This window comes from Babylonia areolata, chromosome 6 (assembly GCF_041734735.1).
Source record: "Babylonia areolata isolate BAREFJ2019XMU chromosome 6, ASM4173473v1, whole genome shotgun sequence".
Classification (NCBI taxonomy): domain Eukaryota; kingdom Metazoa; phylum Mollusca; class Gastropoda; order Neogastropoda; family Buccinidae; genus Babylonia; species Babylonia areolata.
Genome location: NC_134881.1, coordinates 52,166,523 through 52,194,022, shown reverse-complemented (window position 1 = coordinate 52,194,022; position 27,500 = coordinate 52,166,523). Strand labels below are relative to the sequence as shown.

Genomic DNA, 27,500 nt, shown 5'->3' with positions numbered 1-27,500 from the left:
GTTCCAACTCTCTCTCTCTCTCTGTGAAACTCAGACCACGTGTCAAGTTCTTCGCCATGTCTGGTGTTTTGCTTTTCGTTTCCAGGGGGAAAAAAAACGACAAAAAACAACAACAACAACAACAACAAAAACCCCCATACTACCTGCACGCCCCCCGCCTCCCCCGCCCCACCAGCAACGTCCTCCTCTCCCCCTTCCACCCACCCACCCACCCACCAACACCACTTTCCTCACACATCCACTCCGCCTCTTGTCCTTACTCCTCCACACCTGCCCCTCCCCTCCATACACACACGCATACACACACACGCGCGCGCGCTTCCGCATATACGCATACACATACAAGCACGCACACACACGCACACACACACACACACTCACGCGCGCGCGCACGCACGCATACACACACACGCCGTACTCTCTCTCTCTCTCTCACACACACACACACACACACACACACGACGAACGAACTCACACACACACACACACGACGATCTCTCTCTCTCTCTCTCTCTTACGTACGTACATCCCCCACCTCCTCACCCCACCCCACACACACGTTGTACACACACACACACACACACACACACAATCACACAAGCCACGCACGGCACGCGGGCCATCAAAGGCGACAAGCAATGAGGCAAGGCGGCCCCGTGAAAGTCAAAGACTCGAGATGTGCGGCAGTGAAAGGGGTGGGGGTGGGGGAATTGACACGGAGAAACTGCACTTCTATCACCCAACGTCAACACAGGAGAGAAAAAAAATAGATAAAAATGTAACTGAAAAAAAAAAAAAAATCCTCTCTCCCTTCATCACTGTGTTGGCAAACAGCACATCATTTACCAACATCAACACAGGACAGAAAGAAAAAAAAACAACTGGAAAATTTATTTAAAAAAAAAAAAGAAGAAAAAAAAGAGAAAAAGTAAAGAAAAGCCTCCTCATTATTCTCTCTCTCTTTCTCTCTCTCAGCCCTTCACACACACACACACACACAACGTACATCCCCCCCCCCCCCCCACACACACACAACGACGTACGTACATGCCCCCACCCCTTCACCCCACCCTACACACACAGACACACACACACACACACACACACACACAATCACAGAAGCCACGCGCGGCACGCGGGCCATCAAAGGCGACAAGCAATGAGGCAAGGCGGCCCCGTGAAATTCAAAGACTCGAGATGAACGGCAGTGAAAGCAGGCGTGAATGGGGGCGGGGGTGGGGGGTGGGGGTGGCATGACCCGGAGAAACTGCGCTTCTATCATCCAACGTCAACACAGGAGAGAGAGAGAGAAAAAAAAAATCATCAACAAAAACATAACTAAAAAAAAAACAAAACAAAAAACTTCTCTCCCTTCATCACTCTGTTGGCAAACAGCACATCAATTACCAACATCAACACAGGACAGAAAAACTACTGGAAAATTAAAAAAAAAAAAAAAAAAAAAAAAGTAAAGAAAAGCCTCCTCATTATTCTCTCTGGTTTCGTACAGATGTGAGCGATGTTGTGTCTCTCAGTTTGACGCTGTGCTATACTTGTACATTGTACATGTATTAAGTATAGCAACATTTATATGCCTATGTGGGTTGGTGTTTTTTTGTGTATCTCATCAACGGCAGATGTGTAAGTCGGCCAAAGTGCTAATGTCTTCACCGTTGGAAAATAAAGATTCATTCATTCATTCATTCATTCTCCCTCTCTCTCTCTCGTATGCATGTGTGTGCACGGATGTGTGTGTGTGGGGGGCCAGGGGGTTGTTTTCTTCATTATGTATACAGTTCTGCATGAAAACCTTTTCCTTTCATTTATGTGTGTGCTATTTGTAATAGATGTAGATTAGCAAGGACAGATGGGAAGAAATCCACTTCGATAGGAATAAAACAAACAAGAAAGGCAAGGCCTTCAAGACTCCCTTGTGATACACTTTTAAAAAAATCCAAGTTTTTATGTATTGAGTATAATGCATTTACTGTTATATTTATATTTTTTGTATTCTCTAAACTTGGCACTTTGATCTGATATTCGACCCAACAAAGGATCTGTCATTATTATCATTTTTTGTTCAAACAGGAACTTCTTTTGCTAAGCATGGAAGTTTTATTTATTGCAAACGTTTTGGTGAAGATAGCAGAACAAGGGAAATTACTCTGCTGGGGAACTTAGTTTGCTTTAAATTACATTTTGAAACAAGAGAGGCAAGGCCTTCAAGACTCACTTGTCATGCACTTTTAAAAAAAAAAAAATCCAAGCTTTTTATGTATTGAGTATAATTTCAAAATGTAATGTTTAAGATGAGAAAGATCAGTTTAAAGCAAATTAACTCCACTAGCATTACAGAGTAATTTCCCCTTTTTACTATCTGAACCAAAACGTTTGCAAAATAAATAAAAATTCCATGCTTAGCAAAAGAAGTTCCTGTTTGAACAAAAAATGATAATAATGACTGCTCTAGCTGTTGGGTCAGAATATCGGATCAAAGTGCCAAGTTTAGAGAATACAAAAAATATAAATATAACAGTAAATGCACTTTGCATATAATTAGGCTTCATTCTTTATTTTTTTGTGCCAATCCCAGAAGCGCAATATTGTTTTAAACAAGATGACTGGAAAGAACTGGATTTTTCCTATTTTTATGCCAAATTTGGTGTCAACTGACAAAGTAGTTGCAGAGAAAATGTCAATGTTAAAGTTTACCACACACACACACACACACACACACACACACACACAGACAACCGAACACCGGGTTAAAACATAGACTCTGTTTACACAAGTGAGTCAATAAAACTGCACACAGGAAAAAATACAAAAAAAAAAAAAAAATGTCGTTCTCAGTGTAGCGACGCGCTCTCCCTGGGGAGCGCTGCCCGAATTTCACACAGAAATCTGCTGTGATAAAAAAAAAAAAAAAAAAATACAAATTACACCATTCCACTCCTGTCTGAAAAATGGCTTCACCTAAATTCTGTAAACTGAAAAAAGATTACACAAAAAAAAGCGACACCACTCTCGTTCATCTTTAACACACACACACACACACACCCCTTATTCCCTCTGTGAAGTGACACCGCTTTAATCGAAATCGAAATATGACACCACTCCAATTCTATCTAAAACATGACACAACTCTTATTCTTGTCATTCTAATTCGATTTAATATAAGGCACCATTCCATGTCTATTTCAAATGTGATACCACTCTAATTCTGTCCAAATTTTTACAACTCCAACTCTTACCATTATGATTAGATTTAAAATAGGAAATCACTCTAATCTAAAAAATTTTAAGAAATTAAACTGTTTTCAGATTAGATTAGTGCATGAGATTCTAGATTCAAAAGAACATATTGCTATCCATTTTAATGGATTTATCAATAGTTGGTTGTACTGTACACAACTGATTGATGATGTGCATGCTTTATAATAACAATGATAATAATAATAACAACAATGATAATATCCTGGTATATTTTGTTGTTGTTGTTTTTCACGAAGAAACAGCAAAATATCCACTTCATTTTTCTTTCTTTTGTTTTAATTCTGTATCTTTCTTTCTTTTTTTTTTTTCAAAGTTGCTAATCCTCGGTTCCCTCTCTGTCTGTGTGTGTGTGTGTGTGTGTGTGTGTGTGTGTGTGTGTGTGTGTGTGTGTGTGTGTGTGTGTGTGAGAGAGAGAGAGAGAGAGAGAGAGAGAGTGTGTGTGTGTGTGTGTGTGTGTGTGTGTGTGTGTGTGTGTGTGTGTGTGATTATGTGAGAGAGTGTATGTGAGAGTGTATGTGAGTGTATGTGTGTGCGTGTCTTGATGTTGTTTAAGTACGTTCGTGTGCAATATAAAAATCCATCTTTGAACATAATCTCGGAATGAATATGTATTAATGTACCAACAAAAATCACACACACACACACACACACACACACACACACACACACACACACACACATTCTGAGTGAGAAAAAAAAAAATCCAAAATATGGAAAGGTGGTATTTTTCACTGAATTTACTAGGAATTAAACATGAAAACAAAGTACGCTGATGACACATTTCTTCTGTCTGAAATAAACAAATATTATCATTCTAAAAATAAAAAAATCACAGGTTTATCGCCCAATGTGTGTCAAAAAGTATCAGGTTTATTCCCCCAACAACAACAACAAAAACCAGGAAACCACAGAATTATGTTCAAAAACTGACGGGCTTGCCACACAAACTGCGTCCCAAAATACCCATAACTTTCACTTTCGTCTTGATGGCAACTGCAACGAGCGCTGAAAATATCCCTCACATCTATTGGAAATAAGCTAATGCACACGGGAATTAATATCCATAAACGGAAAGAAAAAAAACAACAACAAAAAAACATATACTTATAAATTTTCTTTTTAATCCAAAGACAAAAAAAGTATCATAAACAAAACGAACGCATGTAAAACCGTTGTCCTTAAAATTCAAAACACATTCGCAAGCACGCGCGCGCGCGCGCACACACACACACTCACAAGCACGGATGCAAACATGACCACACACAGACGGCGCGCGCGCACGCATGCACGAATATATTCACACTATTATTTACGGGATGTTGACTGAAACGTTCGAATAAATCCTCCTTTTATCTGTATTCCAATTTCACTCACACGCGCATATTCAAACTCAACTGCAAGCACGCAAGCACGCACGCGCAAGCGCGCGCACGCACACACACACACACACACACACACACACGGAAACACTCACATTACTTGGCTAATATCAAAGTGAAAATACATATTATAAAAGGAAGACAACACACACACACACACACACACACACACACACACACACACACACACACAAAGAAGCACAGATAGAGAGAGGGAGAGAGAGAGAGGGAGGGAGGGAGAGGGAGAGAGAGAGGGGGGGAGGGAGGAGTGAGAGAGAGAGAGAGGGAGGGAGAGAGGGGAGGGAGAGAGAGAGGGAGGAAGAGAGAGAGAGATGGGGGCAGGGAGGGAGGGAGAGAGAGAGAGGGAGGGAGGGAGAGAGGGAGGGAGGGAGGTAGTTCATAAAAAAAAAACCTAAGGCACAGGAAACCACCCTGCTTTTTAAGCCTTGCCACATGGGAAAGGCAGAAAATAAGCAGGAAAAAAAAACAACAACAAAAAAACCTCTCAGGTTATGTAAAGAGAAGATAAGCAAGTGGAAAAAAAACAACAACCTACACACATCTCTATCAATGATAAACCATACACCAGGAGGGAAATGGGCAGATTTTGTGCAGCTTAAATCAACGAAAAGGACAGGGGAAAAAAAAAAACACATCTCGGTGAGCAGCAGACATTCAGATACAAGAGAGGGAGGGAGGGAGGGAGGGGGAGAGAGAGAGAGACAGAGACAGAGAGATGTGTGGGAGAGAGAGAGGGAGAGGGGGACACACACACACACACACACACACACACACACACAGGGAAGGAATGATATATATATATATATATATATCGAGAGAGAGACAGACAGACAGACAGACAAAGAGAGGGGGGAGGGGGAGAGGGAAAGAGACAGAGAGAGACCGAGAGAGGGGGAGACAGAGACACAGAGAGAAAGAGAGACAGACAGACAGACAGACAGACGGACATAGAGAGAGAGGGGGGGCAGGGGGGAGAGGGAGAGGGAGACAGAGACAGAGACAAAGACAGACAGAGAGAGACAGAAGGGAAACTGCCAGACACCTTTCCCCAGAAGGCCCTGCAGAGGGAACAGCAGCAACCAGCTCCACCGGCACAACTAACACCCACCCTGTCCTCTGGCGTGCCCCAAAAAAGGAGGAATGCTTTTCCGTCCTTCACATGGGGACCCTGACACGCCCCTCCCCACCCCCACCCCCCCCATCTAACACACAGCCTCCTGGCAGCGTTCACCAGTCTCTTTATCTAAGGCATGCTCCGCCCCGCCCCACCCCACACCACCCCACTCCACCACGTCCTTCCCCCAGTCATGGCCACCAACAGATAGTCTGCCTCCCCTAGACTGAAAGAAACAGGTGGTCGTTAGAGTCTGTCATTATCACAATTCAATCACGACCAATTTCTCTTCACTGCTTAGCTCCTCTGTGACAGAATCCGGCTGCTCGTGCTTGCTGACTTTGTAGGAATTACTCTTTGTCAGGTAGGTAGGCGTTGTTCTTATTTTCTGAAGCAGCATTTTTCTTCAGTGTGTGTGTGTGTGTGTGTGTGTGTGTGTGTGTGTGTGTGTGTGTGAGAGAGAGAGAGAGAGAGAGAGAGAGAGAGAGAGAGAGAGGGGGAAACAAACACTAGCTTAATTGTCCATTGTACACCAATATGTGTTCGCCTGAAATTGCTTGTTAACATTGCAGCACGCGTTACTAGTATATACAGTGTATGTCCATGCAATGTATATTCTGCACACATGTTGACACACATTTTTATCTTATCATTTTTTTTATCAATTTGTTTTTTACGCGTATGCCGAGTGTTGCTGTTATTCGCCTTTTATCTTTTTATTCGACGTTTTATATCTACAGTGTGCTGAGCTTGTGTTCGATTTTTTTCTTTTCAATCTGCCCCTGGAGGTGTTGGGTTTTCTTCAATGTCTACTTTGTCATCATCAATAACGACAACGAGGGAACGGGGGGGGGGGGGGGGGGGGGGGGGGGGGGGGGGGAGGGGTGAAGCGGATGGAGGGAAAGAAAAATCGATGTCGACATGCATGATGGAGACAATGAGACAGAGAGAGAGAGACAGAGAGACAAGGTGAGAGAGAGAAAGAGAGAGAGTGAGAGAGAGAGAGACAGAGAGAGACAGAGTGAGAGAGAAAAGGAGAGATAGAGAGAGACAGAGAGAAATAGAGACAGAGAGATAAAGACAGATGGACAGAGAGAGACAGACAGAGTGAGAGAGACAAAGAGAGATAGAGAGAGAGAGATAGAGACAGAGAGAAAAAGAGGCAGAGAGACATAGAGATAAAGAGAGATGGAGAGAGAATGAATGAATGAATGAATGAATCTTTATTTTCCAACGGTGAAGATATTAGCACTTTGGCCGACTTACACATCTGCCGTTGTTCTAAGAGACACACAGACATGTACGCATATAAATGTAGTTATAGTGAATACTTAATACAGAGAGAGAGAGAGAGACAGACAGACAGACAGACAGACAGACAGACAGCTAGCTGTAAAACCTTTTCCATCACTGGACATTGGCACACAGTATTGTGAAGGCGTCAAAACAAGGCAAAAAAAAAGCATGCTGCTCGTCAACACTGAATCCATCACAAACAGCCAGTTGAGCAGGGCCTTGGAACAACACTGAACCCATCACAAACAGCCAGGTGAGCAGGGCCTTGGAACAACACTGAACCCATCACAAACAGCCAGGTGAGCAGGGCCTTGGAACAACACTGAACCCATCACAAACAACCAGTTGAGCAGGGCCTTGGAACAACACTGAACCCATCACAAACAGCCAGTTGAGCAGGGCCTTGGAACAACACTGAACCCATCACAAACAGCCAGTTGAGCAGGGCCTTGGAACAACACTGAACCCATCACAAACAGCCAGTTGAGCAGGGCCTTGGAACAACACTGAACCCATCACAAACAACCAGTTGAGCAGGGCCTTGGAACAACACTGAACCCATCACAAACAGCCAGTTGAGCAGGGCCTTGGAACAACACTGAACCCATCACAAACAGCCAGTTGAGCAGGGCCTTGGAACAACACTGAACTCATCACAAACAGCCAGGTGAGCAGGGCCTTGGAACAACACTGAACCCATCACAAACAGTAAGGTGGACAGGGCCTTGGAACAACACTGAACCCATCACAAACAGCCAGTTGAGCAGGGCCTTGGAACAACACTGAACCCATCACAAACAGCTAGTTGAGCAGGGCCTTGGAACAACACTGAACCCATCACAAACAGTAAGGTGGACAGGGCCTTGGAACAACACTGAACTCATCACAAACAGCCAGGTGGACAGGGCCTTGGAACAACACTGAAACCATCACAAACAGCCAGTTGAGCAGGGCCTTGGAACAACACTGAACCCATCACAAACAGCCAGTTGAGCAGGGCCTTGGAACAACACTGAACCCATCACAAACAGTAAGGTGGACAGGGCCTTGGAACAACACTGAACCCATCACAAACAGCCAGTTGAGCAGGGCCTTGGAACAACACTGAACCCATCACAAACAGCCAGGTGGACAGGGCCTTGGAACAACACTGAACCCATCACAAACAGCCAGGTGAGCAGGGCTTTGGAACAACACTGAACCCATCACAAACAGCCAGGTGGACAGGGCCTTGGAACAACACTGAACCCATCACAAACAGCCAGTTGAGCAGGGCCTTGGAACAACACTGAACCCATCACAAACAGCCAGGTGAGCAGGGCCTTGGAACAACACTGAACCCATCACAAACAGCCAGGTGAGCAGGGCCTTGGAACAACACTGAACCCATCACAAACAGCCAGTTGAGCAGGGCCTTGGAACAACACTGAACCCATCACAAACAGCCAGTTGAGCAGGGCCTTGGAACAACACTGAATCCATCACAAACAGCCAGTTGAGCAGGGCCTTGGAACAACACTGAACCCATCACAAACAACCAGTTGAGCAGGGCCTTGGAACAACACTGAACCCATCACAAACAGCCAGGTGGACAGGGCCTTGGAACAACACTGAACCCATCACAAACAGCCAGGTGGACAGGGCCTTGGAACAACACTGAACCCATCACAAACAGCCAGGTGAGCAGGGCCTTGGAACAACACTGAACCCATCACAAACAGCCAGGTGAGCAGGGCCTTGGAACAACACTGAACCCATCACAAACAGCCAGGTGAGCAGGGCCTTGGAACAACACTGAACCCATCACAAACAGCCAGTTGAGAAGGGCCTTGGAACAACACTGAACCCATCATAAACAGCCAGGTGAGAAGGGCCTTGGAACAACACTGAACCCATCACAAACAGCCAGTTGAGCAGGGCCTTGGAACAACACTGAACCCATTACAAACAGCCAGTTGAGCAGGGCCTTGGAACAACACTGAACCCATCACAAACAGCCAGGTGGACAGTTGAGCAGGGCCTTGGAACAACACTGAACCCATCATAAACAGCCAGGTGAGAAGGGCCTTGGAACAACACTGAATCCATCACAAACAGTAAGGTGGACAGGGCCTTGGAACAACACTGAACCCATCATAAACAGCCAGGTGAGAAGGGCCTTGGAACAACACTGAACCCATCACAAACAGCCAGGTGGACAGGGCCTTGGAACAACACTGAACCCATCACAAACAGCCAGGTGGACAGGGCCTTGGAACAACACTGAACCCATCACAAACAGCCAGGTGAGCAGGGCCTTGGAACAACACTGAACCCATCACAAACAGCCAGGTGAGCAGGGCCTTGGAACAACACTGAACCCATCACAAACAGCCAGTTGAGCAGGGCCTTGGAACAACACTGAACCCATCACAAACAGCCAGGTGAGCAGGGCCTTGGAACAACACTGAACCCATCACAAACAGCCAGTTGAGCAGGGCCTTGGAACAACACTGAACCCATCACAAACAGCCAGTTGAGCAGGGCCTTGGAACAACACTGAACCCATCACAAACAGCCAGGTGGACAGGGCCTTGGAACAACACTGAACCCATCACAAACAGCCAGGTGAGCAGGGCCTTGGAACAACACTGAACCCATCACAAACAGCCAGGTGAGCAGGGCCTTGGAACAACACTGAACCCATCACAAACAGCCAGGTGAGCAGGGCCTTGGAACAACACTGAACCCATCACAAACAGCCAGGTGGACAGGGCCTTGGAACAACACTGAACCCATCACAAACAGCCAGTGGAGCAGGGCCTTGGAACAACACTGAACCCATCACAAACAGCCAGGTGAGCAGGGCCTTGGAACAACACTGAACCCATCACAAACAGCCAGGTGGACAGGCCTTGGAACAACACTGAACCCATCACAAACAGCCAGGTGAGCAGGGCCTTGGAACAACACTGAACCCATCACAAACAGCCAGGTGGACAGGGCCTTGGAACAACACTGAACCCATCACAAACAGCCAGGTGGACAGGGCCTTGGAACAACACTGAACCCATCACAAACAGCCAGGTGAGCAGGGCCTTGGAACAACACTGAACCCATCACAAACAGCCAGGTGAGCAGGGCCTTGGAACAACACTGAACCCATCACAAACAGCCAGTTGAGCAGGGCCTTGGAACAACACTGAACCCATCACAAACAGCCAGTTGAGCAGGGCCTTGGAACAACACTGAACCCATCACAAACAGCCAGGTGACAGGGCCTTGGAACAACACTGAACCCATCACAAACAGCCAGGTGAACAGGGCCTTGGAACAACACTGAACCCATCACAAACAGCCAGGTGAGCAGGGCCTTGGAACAACACTGAACCCATCACAAACAGCTAGTTGAGCAGGGCCTTGGAACAACACTGAATCCACTGTCTTCATCCGTCTGCGGGCAGGAGCGGTTTGGTCTCTGGGGTGTGCTCAGCAGGTGGAGGGTGGTGTCTTTTGCCGGTGGGCTCTGCAGTCATGGAATACTGGCTGGTACACCCATGGGGATACTTCTTTTAAGGCTGTCGCGAGTTGCATCCTGTGTTCTCCTCTGCCTCTGTTCGGGAGCAGTTATGTCCCTTGAATTCTCAATGGAGTGTCCTGCGCGTGCCTGCACCCATCGTGAACACAGCGCAGGCCTCCAAGGGTGGTGCAGGATTGTTCGTTCCAAGGGCGGGTGGAGACAGTGCTTCTCTGGGTCCTCCCCAGCACCTACGGGTGGTTTCTCTTTCTTCTTGGAAAGAAAAGTGCGAGAGCAAGGGAATCGAACCCAGACCCGAACCTCACAGACACTGTGATGGCAGGTGAGCCACCTCTCGTCCTCACAGCACCACCCTCAGCAGTCGTCACGACGCTTTCTTCTCTTCTTCTTCTTCTTCCTTCGTGGGCTGCAGCTTCCCACGTTCGCTCGTATGTACACGAGTGGACTTTTACGTGTATGACCGTTTTTACCCCGCCATGAAAGCAGCCTTATTCCGTTTTCGGGGAGGTGCATGCTGGGTATGTTCTTGTTTCCATAACCCACCACCGAACGCTGACATTGATTACAGGATCTTTAACGTGCGTATTTGATCTTCTGCTTACGAATACACACGAAGAGGGTTCAGGCACAAGCAGGTCAACACATATGTTGACCTGAGAGATCGGAAAAATCTCCACCCTTTACCCACCAGGCGCCGTTACCGAGATTCGAACCCGGGACCCTTGAAAGTCCAACGCTTTAAACATTCGGCTATTAGTTCAAACGCCACTCACTCCCGGGCCCGGCTGGTACGGCTCGAACCCAAACCACCAACGACCCAGACCCAAGAGGCTTTGTTAACCGGTCAGTTCCGAGGCTCCCCCGAGCCACACCGAGTTTGCGATCTTGTTGTGTCCTGATTGTGTGGGTGTAAGGTGAGGGGAGGGTGTGGGGTGTGGGAGGTGTGGTATGTGGGGTGTGGGGTGTGGGGGGGAGGTGTGGGAAGGGTGTGGGGGTGTGGTGTGGGGAGGGTGCGGGGTGTGGGGTGGGTGCGGGGTGTGGGGGAGAGTGTGGAGTGCGTGTGGGTGTGGGAAGGGTGTGGGGTGTGGGGGTGTGGTGTGGGGTGTGGGAAGGGTGTGGGGTGCGGGGAGAGTGTGGGGTTGTGGGGTGTGGGAAGGGGTGTGTGGGTGTGGGGGTGTGTGTGGGGAGGGTGCGGGGTGTGGGGTGTGGGAAGGGTGTGGGGTGCGGGGGAGAGTGTGGGGTGTGGGGTGTGTGTGGGGTGTGGGGTGTGTGGGTGTGGGAAGGGTGTGGGGTGTGGGGGTGTGGTGTGGGAAGGGTGTGGGGTGTGGGGAGAGTATGGGGTGTGGGGTGGGTGTGGGGTGTGGGAAGGGTGTAGGGAGGGTGGGGTGTGTGGAGAGTGTGGGGGTGGGGGTGTGGGGGTGGTGAGGGTGTAGGGTGTGTGTGTGTGGGTAGGGGGGAAAATGAGGCGTGTGTTGGGGGTGGGGATGTGTGCGTGGAGTCTTGAGTGACCATGATCGTGGATGGAGAAGGTATACATTAGGACAAATGCGGTGACTTGGTATGGTGCAATGCTGAAGAGATGGTGGTGGTGGTGGTGGTGGTGGAGGGTTTGGGTGTCTTTTAATTGCTCCATTTGGCTTGTTGATGAGTTTGGTATGTATGGGCAGGGGGGGAGGGAGGTGTGGGGGGAGGTGGGGGCAGAATTTTTCCATGCCTTATTGCTCCATTTGTTGGTTAATTCATTCAGCACACGTGAAGGGAACAAACCTATTCTGGAGCGTTACTCACTGACAGCATTGTTTCTTATACTGCCCTCGTCATTCATTTTACGCGCGCGCGCACACACACACACACACACACACACACACACGCCTACAACCACACACACACACACACACACACACACACACACGCACGCAGACACACACACACACACACATGTAAAAAAAAAAAAACTCACAAAAAACCCACACACATACAGAGACATACACACAGACACAGACACACGTACAGGCACACACACAGAAGCCTCACCGTCCAGTCGACAGAGGACTTGAGGTCTGGTTTCTTGTAGCCAGGAAACTCGGCATGTTGCGGGTGGAGGTAGGTGGCGTTGCTGAAGTTGCTGCTCTTGGCGATGGCTTTCCTGCAACACACACACACACACCACACACCACCTTCATTTCAGGTCATACTGATACTTCTATAACGCTTGTCCTCGGTCGGAGACCGAGCTCTAAGCCCTTTACAAACACGGGGTCATTTTGCACAACAGCAGGCTGTCTACCTGGGTAGAGCCGATTGACGGCTGCCATTGGGCGCTCATCATTTGTTTCACGTGTGTATGTGTATGCAAGAATAGTCACTCACCACGAATGGTCGAGCTGACAGACGTTATTGGCTGTTTTACGTTTGTCTCATTTTGTGTATATGCATTATTTGTGCATCTTTTAAATGTCGTCTCAAAACTCACCTTTTCCCTCAGCAGTAAGTTCAATTGTGGCAGGTCCACTTCCTTTGCGTTAGCTGTGCTTGACTATGTGTGTATACATATGTATGTGTACATAACTACATGCATGTATATGAATGTGTATTGTGTGTGCGTGTGTTTATGTAAGTTTGTGCCGGCCTATGTGTGCGTATGTGTTAGGGTAGCTGTTAGAAACACATGTATGTTAAAATGTATGTATGCAGCGCGCGCGCGCGCGCGCCGGTGTGTGTGTGTGTGTGTGTGTGTGTGTGTGTGTAGTCACATTTTGGTGTGTGTATGTAACATATATATAATGTTTTATGTTAACAAAAGCGTTTTTGTAAAGCACCTAGAGCAGATTTCTGGATAGTGTGCTATATAAGTATCCATTATCATTATTATTATTATTTGTGTGTGTGGTGAGAATGTTGATTGATACTATGTTTGTCTGATCTTGTGTCTCTTGAAAATGTAGTGTTCCCCCCTGTCACAAGGACTGTACAGTCAATGACAGTAAAACATCAAAGCAAAGCACCAGCTCCTGTTTGTCATATCAATCTTTCATCAGCCTGATGGAATTGCAGCCTACTTTGCCTGCTGATGCCACCCATCCACGGCATTTTCCGTTCCCCCCCTCTCTCTCTCTCTCTCTCTCTCACACACACACACACACACACACACACACACACACACACACACACACACACGCACACGTCAACTCACTGAATTGCGAGCTTACTTATTTACTAATTCATATCGCCGGTTTCCGGACAGACCAAACTGTCACACGCGGAATCATGACAATTTGCACATCAGGCAGGCCGGCTGCAGCCCGCCGACAGATGCTAGCAGTCTTGGGTCATCGTCATCGTTCTCTTTCCTCGACGGGCGCAATAGCCGAGTGGTTAAAGCGTTGGACTGTCAATCTGAGGGTCCCGGGTTCGAATCACGGTGACGGCGCCTGGTGGGTAAAGGGTGGAGAATTTTTACGATCTCCCAGGTCAACATATGTGCAGACCTGCTAGTGCTTGAACCCCCTCTCGTGTGTATATGCAAGCAGAAGATCAAATACGCACGTTAAAGACCCTGTAATCCATGTCAGCGTTCGGTGTGTTATGGAAACAAGAACATACCCAGCATGCACACCCCCGAAAACGGAGTATGGCTGCCTACATGGCGGGGTAAAACGGTCATACACGTAAAAGCCCACTCGTGTGCATACGAGTGAACGCAGAAGAAGAAGTTCTCTTTCCTCCACATCATTCAGTCACGCGCACACATATTGTGCACACGTTTTTTTGTTTTTCTTTAACTCACTCAGTACGGCCAGTCCTCTCTTCTCCTCTACACAGACCCCTCGGATGTCCAGTGGGTGTCTGAATGGCCCAACCTTTAGCTTCCGTCGTCAGAATTGTGGTATTCTTTGTCAACATTCACCTCTTCGGTATAAGAGCATTCCGCTTGCAATATTTTGATGATGGTAATTGGGGTGAAACGCTGTTAACGTCGTCTCTTTCGCCCTTCGTATGGAGAGAGTTAACATCACCTTAAACTAAACAAAGTGAATTAATCGTCATCGTTCTCTTTCTTCCACGTCATTCAGTCACGCGCACACATATTGTGCACATGTTTTTTTGTGTGTTTTTTTTCTTTAACGTCACCTTAAACTAAACAAAGTGAATTAATCGTCATCGTCCTCTTTCCTCCACGTCATTCAGTCACGCGGACACATATTGTGCACACGTTTTTTTTTTTTTAAACGTCACCTCCAACTAAACAAAGTGAATTAAACGCAACTGACAACAACAGCAACAGTAACAAACAGCCCAGGAGAGAGAGTTTTAATCAAGGTAGACGAGGTTGCTTCGTGATCCGTCCGTACATAACACACGCGCACACGGTTTTTTTTTGTTTTTGTTTTTTTTGTTGTTGTTTTTTAACATCGCCTTCATCTAAGAACAAAGTGAATTAAACGCAACTGACAGCAGCAACAACAACAACAATGAAAACGAACACCCCAGGGGTTGGGGGGGGGGCGAGGGGGGGGGGGCGAGACTGGGGGCTAATCAAGGTAGAAGAGGCAGTACTAAGAAGCGAGCAGCCTTTCTTGACGAGGGGCTGCAGAAAAGTGTACAAACAATAGCCGATAGCAGTTAGTTACGCATCGCCGCTGATGAAACACGTTTGGGAGTGCAGTTTCCCCACGTGTTTAATTAACAACTACATCCAACAACGAAAGACAAAACGTAGACAGAAAGAATGAATAAAAATTCAAAGAGAGAGAAAGTGAGAGAGAGATGGAGAGAGAGGGGGAGAGGGAGACATAGAGAGAGACAGAGGGAGAAAGAAACAGAGAGATGGGGGGTGGAGGGGAGGGAGAGAGAGGGAGGGAGAGAGAGGAGAACAGGAGAGAGACAGAGAGAGATTGGGGGGGGGGGGGAGGGAGAGAAACAGAGAGAGAGAGACATAGAGACAGACAGACAGACAGACAAGACAGACACAGAGAGAGAGAGAGAGAGAGAAAACGGAAAATGCCGTGGATGGGTGGCATCAGCAGGGAAAGTAGGCTGCAATTCCATCAGGCTGATGAAAGATTGATATAACAAACAAGAGCTGGTGATAGGTAGAGAGAGAGAGAGAGAGAGAGAGAGAGAGAGAGAGAGTGTGTGTGTGTGTGTGTGTGTGTGTGTGTGTGTGTGTGTGTGTGTGTGTTTCAGGACAGAGAGAGACGCTGAACACTGAACACTGAAATGTTTAATGTCATCAGCTGAAAAGCTCTGGTGACATAGTAGGTACTAATCAGAACAAAAGGATACAAAACAGATGAAATGGAACAGAAAGGGGGAGAAAAAAAAACAGAATTGAAAGAACATAATCTAACTTATGGCACTTTGTCATTAGATTAAAAGTACACGCGAGAGGGGGGTAATCTGCCTTTTTTCAGTCGTTCATCTCCAAGGTTTGGACAGTACACAGAAATCAAAGTACAGACAAATCATTATGTTAAATATCTACGCATGTAAATCGACACACATCATATCAATACAAACACATACTAAATTACATATAAGTCATACAATAAATATTTACGCATGTAACATCGACACACATCATATCAATACAAACACACACTAAATTACATATAAGTCATACAATAAATATTTACGCATGTAACATCGACACACATCATATCAATACAAACACACACTAAATTACATATAAGTCATACAATAAATATTTACGCATGTAACATCAAAACCCATCATATCAATACGAACACATCAAATAATTACAATGTGGAGATTGACCATCCAAATGTAGCCCTTTTTTTTATCTATGCTTTTTCCCCCCATAGAACCAATACTAATTTTAATTGATTAATGAGTATTTGGACCGATGATGGACGTTTTCTGTATATTTATTGCCTCAGATACATATTTTGCAAGTGAAAGTATCATACCTTTATTTTCTGTCATCAGTATGCCGAACAAATCTTTTCTCTGCGCTGTAGCTGTATTGAAAATGATGCAGTTGTTTTCTTCTTCGTAATTCATTGTATCTTTTGCAGTTAAATATGAAATGGTTTATATCTTCTGGGCTTTCGCCGCACATTGGGCAAGGAGATGTTGCAACGTCTGAATCGAACCATCTTCTGTTGGTATTCAGTCCAAGTACTCTCAATCTGAGCTTCGCGAAGAAGATTTTATGCCATTTATTTGTTATAATCTTAATATACTTTTCTGTTTGAAATATTGATTTAAATGAACTGAACCATTTATACTTGCTCTCTATTTTTTCGTGCCAGTTTTGTTTGTAACATGCTATAAGTCTGTCTTTAATTTCCGATACAAAGCCGCTCTCGTGCCCTACTCCTTGACACATCCAAAAAAGACCAAATCCATGTTCCTTTAGTGTTTTCATGATGTGGAATACCCAGTTCTGTTCGCGCTTCTCCTCTTGCAGTAGCAGCGTCTCGTATGCTTGTATACACAATTGTGATGTTGACAATCTTGTTAGTTTGAGCCAGTATCTTATGCATTTTACAATTGATCAATATGCAATGGGTACCTGCCGGTTTCGCCACACATTCTAGTGTTTAATAAATGTAATGGGACACCATGAAAGCGCTTCATTGCAAATGTATGTACCTTTTCCATTTGGTTTTTGACACGAGTCCCCATATTCCCGCTCCATAGTTCAAGGCTGGTTCGATTTGTGTGCCGAAAAGTTTCCAGAAAAGCTGTGCGTCAGTCGAACGCAGTCTCCTGAGTGATTTTATAATTTGGATTACACCTTTTTTCCCTTTTCTATTTGCTTCATTCCACGCAGACGTCAAACTCAATTTTGTTGTTCATAACATTCCTAAAATATTTATATGTATTGGTTACTTTTATTTCTGTATAACACCATAGCACCATTTTTCACGAGTCGAAAGATGACCTCCATTGCGGAAAACTAATATTGGTCTTATCGAGATTTACTGTTAGTTGTAGTCTGTTTCTTGCTAAAGGGCATTTAATTGATTTTGTAACCCTATGGGTGTGTCAGACAAGAGAACAACATCATCAGCAAATAGCATTCAGAACAATTCTGTTGCGCCATGTATCATTTGTATTCCATGTCTACCCTACTCTGACAACCCCACTGCCAATTCATTGATGAAAAAGGAAAACAGCTGTGGGCTTAGCATACAACCTTGTTTAACCCCTCTTGGACACTGAAAAAAGTTTGAATAAATACCTTTGTCACGAACACACACAAGTACAGAATCGTCGATGCTTTTAACAGAAAGAGACAGACAGAGACAGAGAGAGACACAGGCAGGGATAGACAGATAGAGACAAAGAGAAGATGACAGAAACAGAGAGAAACAGACTAAATATATATATATATACCGGCGGCGGGAGCAGAAGTGCAGGCATCACGATAGACAGATACAAACAAATCCACGGAAACGTAATTACGGAAATTAAAAGGTGTGTTTGCGGGTGTGTGCGTGCGTGCATGTGTGAGACAGAGAGACGGAGAGAGAGAGAGAAAGAGAGAGAGAGAGAGAGAGGGGAAGAAAGAAAGAGAGAGAGGGGAAGGAAGAGAGAGAGAGAGGGGAAGGAAGAAAGAAAGAGAGAGAGGGGAAGAAAGAAAGAGAGAGAGAATGATATTTTCTTGACTGAAATAGAATCGAGAAGGCAAACGTTTATACTTTCGATGCCAAGGTCAAGTCTAATACGTCTATATACACATGTTTAAAAACCAAAAAAACAAAACATATATATACTTAAATAAAAACTAAAAAGTGGAGGGAGGGAAGGAATAGGTGGAGAGAAAAAGGCGGGACGCCGATAAATAAATCATGCAGCTTCTTCCACGGCCAAGCTGAAAATTAAAAAAAGAAGAAGAAAACCCAAAAAGCAAAGCGAAAAAAAAAAAAAAAGAAAAAAAAGACACAATGCAAGGCGGGGGCGGAAACTCCAACTAGGTCCTTTAACCTTTTCCCGTGCAACTTGAGAACTGATCTCTGACGTCTAACATGGTCTTTAAAAAACAAAAATAAATAAAAACACGGCAAGGAAAGAAATGAACTGGGGAAAAAAAAAAGAAGGCAAAAGAAGAAGAAGAAGAAGAAGAAGCAGGAGGAGAAGAAGAAGAAGATGGCGGAGGAGGAGGAGGAAGAGGGGGAGAAGAAGAAGAAGAAGGAGGAGGAGGGGGAAGAGGGGAGGAGAAGAAGAAGAAGAAGAAGAAGAAGAAGAAGCAGGAGGAGGAGAAGAAGAAGAAGAAGAAGAAGAAGAAGAAGAAGAAGAAGAAAGAGAAGAAGAAGAAGAAGAAGAAGAAGAAGAAGAAGAAGAAGAAGAAAGAGGAGGAGGGGAAGAAGAAGAAGAAGAAGAAGGAGGAGGAGGGGAAGAAGAAGAAGAAGAAGAAGCAGGAGGAGGAGAAGAAGATGGCGGAGGAGGAGGAGGAAGAGGAGGAGGAGAAGAAGAAGAAGAAGAAGAAAGAGGAGGAGGAGGGGAAGAAGAAGAAGAAGAAGAAAGAAAGAAATTAAGAAAGAAGAACACTGCATAATCAGAAGGAAAACAAGATAACAGGTCGCGTGAACTAAGGTTCATCTCGAAAAGATTCGTCTGATCAAATGACCAGTTGGAAAGGGAAAGTGGGATGATGGTGGTGGGGGTGTGGGAGGGGGAAGGGGGGGGGGGGGGGTAGGAAGAGCAAAACAGCGAGCGAGTGAGCCAGAGAGAGAGAGAGAGAGAGTTATACTGAACAAAAATCCCATACATATAAACAGAGAGACACAGACGGAGAGAGAGACAGATAGAGAGACAGACAAGCAGAGACGCACGAAGACAAAGACAGAGAGAGGAGGAGACAGAGACACAGACAGAGAGAGGAGGAGAGAGAGACAAAGACAGAGAGAGGAGGAGAGAGAGACACAGACAGAGAGAGGAGGAGAGAGAGACAAAGACAGAGAGAGGAGGAGAGAGAGACAAAGACAGAGAGAGGAGGAGACAGAGACACAGACAGAGAGAGGAGGAGACAGAGACACAGACAGAGAGAGGAGGAGAGAGAGACAAAGACAGACACACAGACACAGACACAGACACAGACACACACACACACACACGAAGACAGAGAGAGAGAGACACAGAGACAAAGACAGACAGACAGACAGACAGACAGACACACACACACACACACACACGAAGACAGAGAGAGACAAAGACAGACAGACAGACAGACAGACAGACAGACAGACACACAGACACAGACACAGACACACACACACACACACACACACACGAAGACAGAGACACAGAGAGGAGGACAGAGGCAGACGGAAAGAGAAACAGACACACAGAGAGAAATCAAAATATCGAAACTTTTTTTGTATTGAGGGAAAAGGAACAGGCACTTATCGGCCTGTTTTCATCCTACTCTCGTAAAGAAAACGTATAATCTAGGAAGAAGATTGAAAAAAAAAGTAGGAAAAAAACAACAACATACACATCGCATGGCAACAACAACAACAAGAAGAACAAATAAATGGCATAGAAAACACACAATTCCCCACAAAATACCATAGTATGCATATGTGTGAAGGAGAGAGGGAAGGAAGAAGGCAAGGAAGGAAGAGATACGAAGAAGGAGAGAGAGGAAAACTGTTGAGAGAGAGAGAGAGCGAGAGAGAGAGAGGGGGGGGGGGGAGGGAGGAAGGGAGGAAAGGAGATGGACACATAGACAAGGATACTGAGAATACATCACTTGTTTATCAGTCTCAGTAATTTCAAGGATTCGTAGAACTTAGCTCTGACATTAGATGTTTCTGATATGACCTTTTTGAAGACACTGAGACTGGAGTTCATATCAAAGTGTAGATGGAATAGAAGTCCATAAATATCCACCACAGTATGTGAGACTTGTTTCGCAAAGATCAATTCTTGGCCGAGGCAAGGTTATTTTATGTGTGTGACGGTGACTATTTACTGGAAAATTACTTATGAGAGAGGGTGGGCTATAACCTGATAATATTTTGAACATAAAAAAAAAAATTATGGCTTTATTATATTTAAGTTTAATTTTCACTGGCAATATATCAAGTTCTCTGTAATCAGAAACATATAAAGAGGAAGATTTTAGAATAACTAATTTAAGAGCACGCCTATGAAGACTTATGAGTGGTTTTAGGATGTTATCACTCGCTGAATCCCAAACAGTTGAGGCATAGTTTATATACGATTCAATGTAGGCGTGAAAAAATATTTTTCGAGAATGTAAATTTAAAAAAAAAATTTTTTTTAGAAAGCTGATATACCTTTTTGGAAACAGTTTTACATAACATTGATATATGATCAGAACAGGTCAAGTTGTTATCAATAATTACTCCAAGAACCTTGTGACTGTCGACTTCTTCAATGATTTTGCCATTTAGAGAGAGAGAGACAGAGAGACAGAGACAGAGACAGACAGACAGACAGAGACACACAAAGAGAGACAGAGAGACAGACAGACAGAGACAGACAGACAGACAGACAGACAGAGAGAAAAACTTAAATGTTTAATGTCATTAGCTGAAAAGCTCTGGTGACATAGTAGGTACTAATCAGAACAAAATGGTGCAAAATAGATAAAAATGGAACCAAAAAAAAAAAAAAAACGGAACTGAAGCAACATAAACTAATAAGAGATTTGCTACACTTTGGCACTTTGTCATTAGCTTAAAAGTACATGTGACACGGGGGCCAATGTCTTATTTTCAGTCATTCGTCTCCAACACTTGGGCAGTACACAGCAAACAGAATACAGAGAGAGAGAGAGACAGAGACAGAGACAGAGAGAGAGAGGGTGGGTGGGTGGGTGGGTGGGAGGTAGGGAAAAACAGAGAGCGAGCGAACGAGAGAGGGAGAGAGAGAGAGAGAGAGACAGACAGACAGACAGACAGACAGAGACACAGACACAGACAGAAACACACACACACACACACACACGAGAAAGACACAAGCATTCTAAGACCAGTCTGCATTTCAGGGGATTTCACCCGACAAAAACGCATAAAGCTGCAGAAAGGACGATAGAGCCATCTACAGAAAGGACGACAGAGCCATCTACAGAAAGGACGACACAGCCATCTACAGAAAGGACGACAGAGCCATCTACAGAAAGGACGATAGAGCCATCTACAGAAAGGACGACACAGCCATCTACAGAAAGGACGATAGAGCCATCTACAGAAAGGACAGAACCATCTACAGAAAGGACGACAGAGCCATCTACAGAAAGGACGACAGAGCCGTCTACAGAAAGGACGACAGCCATCTACAGAAAGGACGACAGCCATCTACAGAAAGGACGACACAGCCATCTACAGAAAGGACGACAGAGCCATCTACAGAAAGGACAGAGCCATCTACAGAAAGGACGACAGAGCCATCTACAGAAAGGACGACAGAGCCATCTACAGAAAGGACGACACAGCCATCTACAGAAAGGACGATACAGCCATCTACAGAAAGGACGATAGAGCCATCTACAGAAAGGACGATAGAGCCATCTACAGAAAGGACGACACAGCCATCTACAGAAAGGACGATAGAGCCATCTACAGAAAGGACGACAGCCATCTACAGAAAGGACGACAGCCATCTACAGAAAGGACGACAGAGCCATCTACAGAACGGACGACAGAGCCGTCTACAGAAAGGACGACAGCCATCTACAGAAAGGACGACAGCCATCTACAGAAAGGACGATAGAGCCATCTACAGAAAGGACGACAGAGCCGTCTACAGAAAGGACGACAGCCATCTACAGAAAGGACGACAGCCATCTACAGAAAGGACGACAGAGCCATCTACAGAAAGGACGACAGAGCCGTCTACAGAAAGGACGATAGAGCCATCTACAGAAAGGACGACAGAGCCATCTACAGAAAGGACGATAGAGCCATCTACAGAAAGGACGACACAGCCATCTACAGAAAGGACGATAGAGCCGTCTACAGAAAGGACGACAGAGCCATCTACAGAAAGGACGATACAGCCATCTACAGAAAGGACGATACAGCCATCTACAGAAAGGACGACACAGCCATCTACAGAAAGGACGACAGAGCCATCTACAGAAAGGACGATAGAGCCATCTACAGAAAGGACAGAGCCGTCTACAGAAAGGACGATAGAGCCATCTACAGAAAGGACGATAGAGCCGTCTACAGAAAGGACGACACAGCCATCTACAGAAAGGACGACAGCCATCTACAGAAAGGACGACAGAGCCATCTACAGAAAGGACGACAGAGCCATCTACAGAAAGGACGACAGAGCCATCTACAGAAAGGACGATAGAGCCATCTACAGAAAGGACGACACAGCCATCTACAGAAAGGACGATAGAGCCGTCTACAGAAAGGACGATAGAGCCATCTACAGAAAGGACGATAGAGCAATCTACAGAAAGGACGACAAAGCCATCTACAGAAAGGACAGAGCCATCTACAGAAAGGACGACACAGCCATCTTTGTCTCCTGTCAATTCTCCAGCCACGGTAAAGGACCCTCCCCCACCCACCCACCCCTAGCCCCCGTCCCCCCCCTCCCCCCCCTCCCCACCGTCTCCGGATCTTTGTCTCAACTTCCACATCATCTCTTTGCGTTCTTTCTATCTTCTTCTCTTTTCTCTCCCTCTCTCTTTCTCTGTCTGTCTGTCTCTCATCTTTCTCTCCCCCTTCCGCACGCCCACAACCTTTTCTGTCAATTCAACTTCAAGAAGAAGAAGAAGAAGAAGAAATCAAATCAGTTTAACATCTACTTTGTTCCAGGGCATTCCCCCCCCCCCCCCCTTTCTTTCTTCCTTTTTGTTTTGTTTTACTTCTCATGTGACAAATCCGATATTCTCTCCGTCCATCCGTCGTGTGTGTGTGTGTGTGTGTGTGTGTGTGTAGCGTCTTTCTTGACATATCTATCTATTGTCTATATGTCTGTAGGTTTGACTGTCACCCTACCTATCTACCTACGTGTTAATGCATATCCAGATCAAGGTACATCTATTTAACTATCTACGTATCTGTGCACTTTACTACCGACCTACCTACCTGCCTGTCCAATCAAAGCTACACACACACACACACACAAACACACACTCACTCACTCACTAACACACACACACACACACACACACACACACACACACACTCGCACTTTCCTAAACCAGTACTGTGCCATCACCTTCGACGTCTATTGTTGATGTCTTCGCTAACGCCACTGTCATTATCGTGATCGTCGTTATCGTTTCCCCGATTTCTTGTTTCTTTTTCTCTCTCATTTTTCTCTTAGATTTGCACTGGGAAAAGACAAGAAGCCAACTCCGATGATAAAGGAAATATTTTAAATACAAAATAAAGGTGACTTCCCACGATTTCTCACCCCCCCCCCCCCCCCCCCCCCCCCCCCCCCCCACGGTTTCTCGCAATGAAGAGAAAAACGTGGGAGGGGAACGACCACGATTTCTCGCAATCCCACGATTTCTTGTATTTGTATTTCTTCTTATCACAACAGATTTCTCTGTGTGAAATTCGGGCTGCTCTCCCCAGGGAGAGCGCGCCGCTATACTACAGCGCCACCCTTTTTTTTTTTGTTGTTTTTGTTGTTTTTTTTCCTGCGTGCAGTTTTATTTGTTTTTCCTATCGATTTCTCACAAAGTGATACTGAGAGAAATCGTGGGATTGTGAAGAAATCGTGGGCTTCCAAAGTGGGAGACAGAGAGAGAGAGAGAAAGAGGGTGAGAGACAGAGAGAGACAGAGATAGAGATACAGAGAGAGGGAGGGGAGACAATGGAAAAGAGAGGGAGGGAGGGAGGGAGGGAGGGAGAAAGCGACAGAAAGAGACAGTCACACAGAAGTGGGAGGGGGTGGTGTCGGGGTGAGGTGGGGTGAGGTGGAGGAAGGATGTGGAAACACGAACAGAACGACAAGAACACGATGTGAATCCAGTTCACATTTCGCAAAGACCCCTTTCACCTATCTCTTTCTATGTATGTATGTATATACATACAAATGTATGTATGTTTGTATGCACGTATACTGATCGATGAAAGGTCCAACACCCCCAAAACACGATCACTTCCTGCATGTTACCACACGGAGCAGAGGGAGACAGGACATGTGAGGCAAAATCTCGCAGGACGACATGTGGACTGTTACCAATGGGGAGACGGGGTTTCAGTTTTCATGGAGAGGTGTCCATGTCTGCGGACTGGATGGAGGGAAAGAAGGAGGGACTACCAACGGTATGGAAAGGGGAGGGGCAAACCGAAGGACAGAAGGGAGGAAGGAAGAAAGAAAGGAAGAATGGATGGAAAGAAGGAGAGAGTGAGGAGAAAGAAGGAGGGACTACCATCGGGGTGGAGAGGGGAGGATTCAAACGGAGGGACAGAAGAGAGAAGGGAGGAAGGAAGAAAGAAAGGAAGTATGGATGGAAAGAGGGAGGGAGAGAAAGAAGGAGGGACTACCATCGGGGTGGAGAGGGGAGGGTTCAAACGGAGGGACAGAAGAGAGAAGGGAGGAAGGAAGGAAGGAAGGAAGGATGGATGGAAAGAGGGAGGGAGAGAGGGAGGGAAAGAAGGAGGGACTACCAACGGTATGGAGAGGGGAGGGGCAAACGGAGGGAGAGAAGAGAGAAGGGAGGAAGGAAGGAAGGAAGGATGGATAGAAAGAAGAAGAGAGTGAGGAGAAAGAAGGAGGGACTACCAACGGTATGGAGAGGGGAGGGGCAAACGGAGGGAGAGAAGAGAGAAGGGAGGAAGGAAGGAAGGAAGGAAGGAAGGAAGGAAGGATGGATAGAAAGAAGAAGAGAGGGAGGGAAAGAAGGAGGGACTACCAACGGTATGGAGAGGGGAGGGTTCAAACGGAGGGAGAGAAGAGAGAAGGGAGGAAGGAAGGATGGATAGAAAGAAGGAGACAGTGAGGGAAAGAAGGAGGGACTACCATCGGGGTGGAGAGGGGAGGGTTCAAACGGAGGGACAGAAGAGAGAAGGGAGGAAGGATGGATGGATGGATGGATGGATGGAAAGAGGGAGTGAGAGAAAGAAGGAGGGACTACCAACGGTATGGAGAGGGGAGGGGCAAACGGAGGGACAGAAGGGGGGAAGGAAGAAAGGAAGGAAGGAAGGAAGGATGGAAAGAGGGAGGGAGGGAAAGAAGGAGGGACTACCATCGGGGTGGAGAGGGGAGGGGCAAACGGAGGGACAGAAGAGAGAAGGGAGGAAGGATGGATGGATAGATGGATGGATGGAAAGAGGGAGGGAGGGAAAGAAGGAGGGACTACCAACGGGATGCAGAGGGGATGGGGGGGGAGGGGACGGGGGGCAGGTGGGGGGAAGAAGATGAAGAAGAAAGAAGAAGAAGACGAAGAAGAAAGAAGAAGAAAGAAGAAGAAGAAGACGAAGAGGGGGGCGAGGGGGAGAGAAGAGGGAAGAGAGAGATGAAGGAAATGAAGGAACAGGGGGCCAGACAGAGAAAGAAAGCGGACGGGCTGTCAGTCAAGTCAAGACATTAGTTTCATTGTGTCCAGCAGGCATGATGCAACCCGCAACCCCCCCCTCTTCCTCACGGCATTTTGCTTCCCGTCCTGTCATTCTGCTAGGTCTCCTTCCGTCCATTCCTTTCTGGGGGCGCGCGTGCACACACACACACACACACACACATATACATACACAAACGCACGCACACACACATACACACAGACATATATATACACACACGCACGCACACCACACATACACACACTGAAGTTTGCACACACAGACACACACACACACACACACACACACACACACACACACACACACAGTGAAGTTTGCACACACACACACACACACACACACACACACACACACACACACACGCACACACAGACACACAGTGAAGCTTGAACACACGCACACACACACACAAACACACACACACGCACAGAGAGAGAGAGACAGACAGACAGACAGAGTGAGAAACACAGACAGAGAGAGAGAGAGAGAGAGAGAGAGAGAGTTCTACACACTGTCTTAATGGTTTCATTTTGTGTTCTATTTCATTATGTTTTACACAAATCGACAACACTGGCAAGACACACCACTGTGATAATACCTCAATACCTCAATTCCAAGAAGGAACAAAACTCGTTGATAATTTTCAGAAATCGAAAAAAAAAACAAATATCAAGAAGCAAGAAATCCACAGAATTCGATCCATTACACACCGTAACACATGCTATTTTCAAATCACTACGAAACTCTAAACCAACTTGTATTTAATGAAAAGAAAAACAACCCAATGAGAAGAAGAAGAAGAAGAAGAAGAAAAGCAAAAGGAACAGCATATAAAACAGCAATGACGAATTCTGAACAGGATTACACAGGATTTGCCCATCTTTTTTTCTCCCACGGGCTTGTATCCTCTTAAGTGCCTCCGGCCAGAGACAGTGTCTAAAACTGGATGAAATCCATTTGCTCGCATTTTTCATTAAGAAAAAAAAAAAAAGGATCCATTTCGATCAGCATAATGTTTCCTCCTTTTATCAACAGGATTATTACCCAAAGCCTGGCTGAAACCCGTCACACACAGACAGCGACACAGAGAGAGAGAGAGAGAGGGAGACACACACAGGCATACAGACAGTCAGAGACACAAACATGAATAAAAAAAAAAATAAAATAAAAAAAAACCAATTTGTTCTCCATTCCAGTTTCTAAGGGGAGAGACAATGGGAGGGGGGAGGGGGGCGGCGGGGGCGGGTGATGTGAAAGACACATACAGGCTTTTTTTCTTATTTCTTTTTTTTTTTTTTCCTACAACGACGACAAAACTGGGTAACGCGTTTTTTGTTGTTGTTGTTGTTGTTTTTCTTAACAATGCAATATCGAAACAGGAATATGACATGGAGAGGGTG

At 45.9% G+C, this 27,500-nt stretch overlaps 1 protein-coding gene across 1 annotated transcript in view; it reads right to left on the bottom strand.

Moving 5' to 3' along the window:
• Positions 1–27,500, bottom strand: part of LOC143283556 (diacylglycerol kinase zeta-like) — a 259,646-nt gene that overhangs the window by 137,030 nt on the left and 95,116 nt on the right. Inside the window, exon 2 of the mRNA XM_076589802.1 lies at positions 12,638–12,749. Coding sequence (XP_076445917.1) covers positions 12,638–12,749 — 112 coding nt within the window. The remainder of the gene's footprint in view (positions 1–12,637; positions 12,750–27,500) is intronic.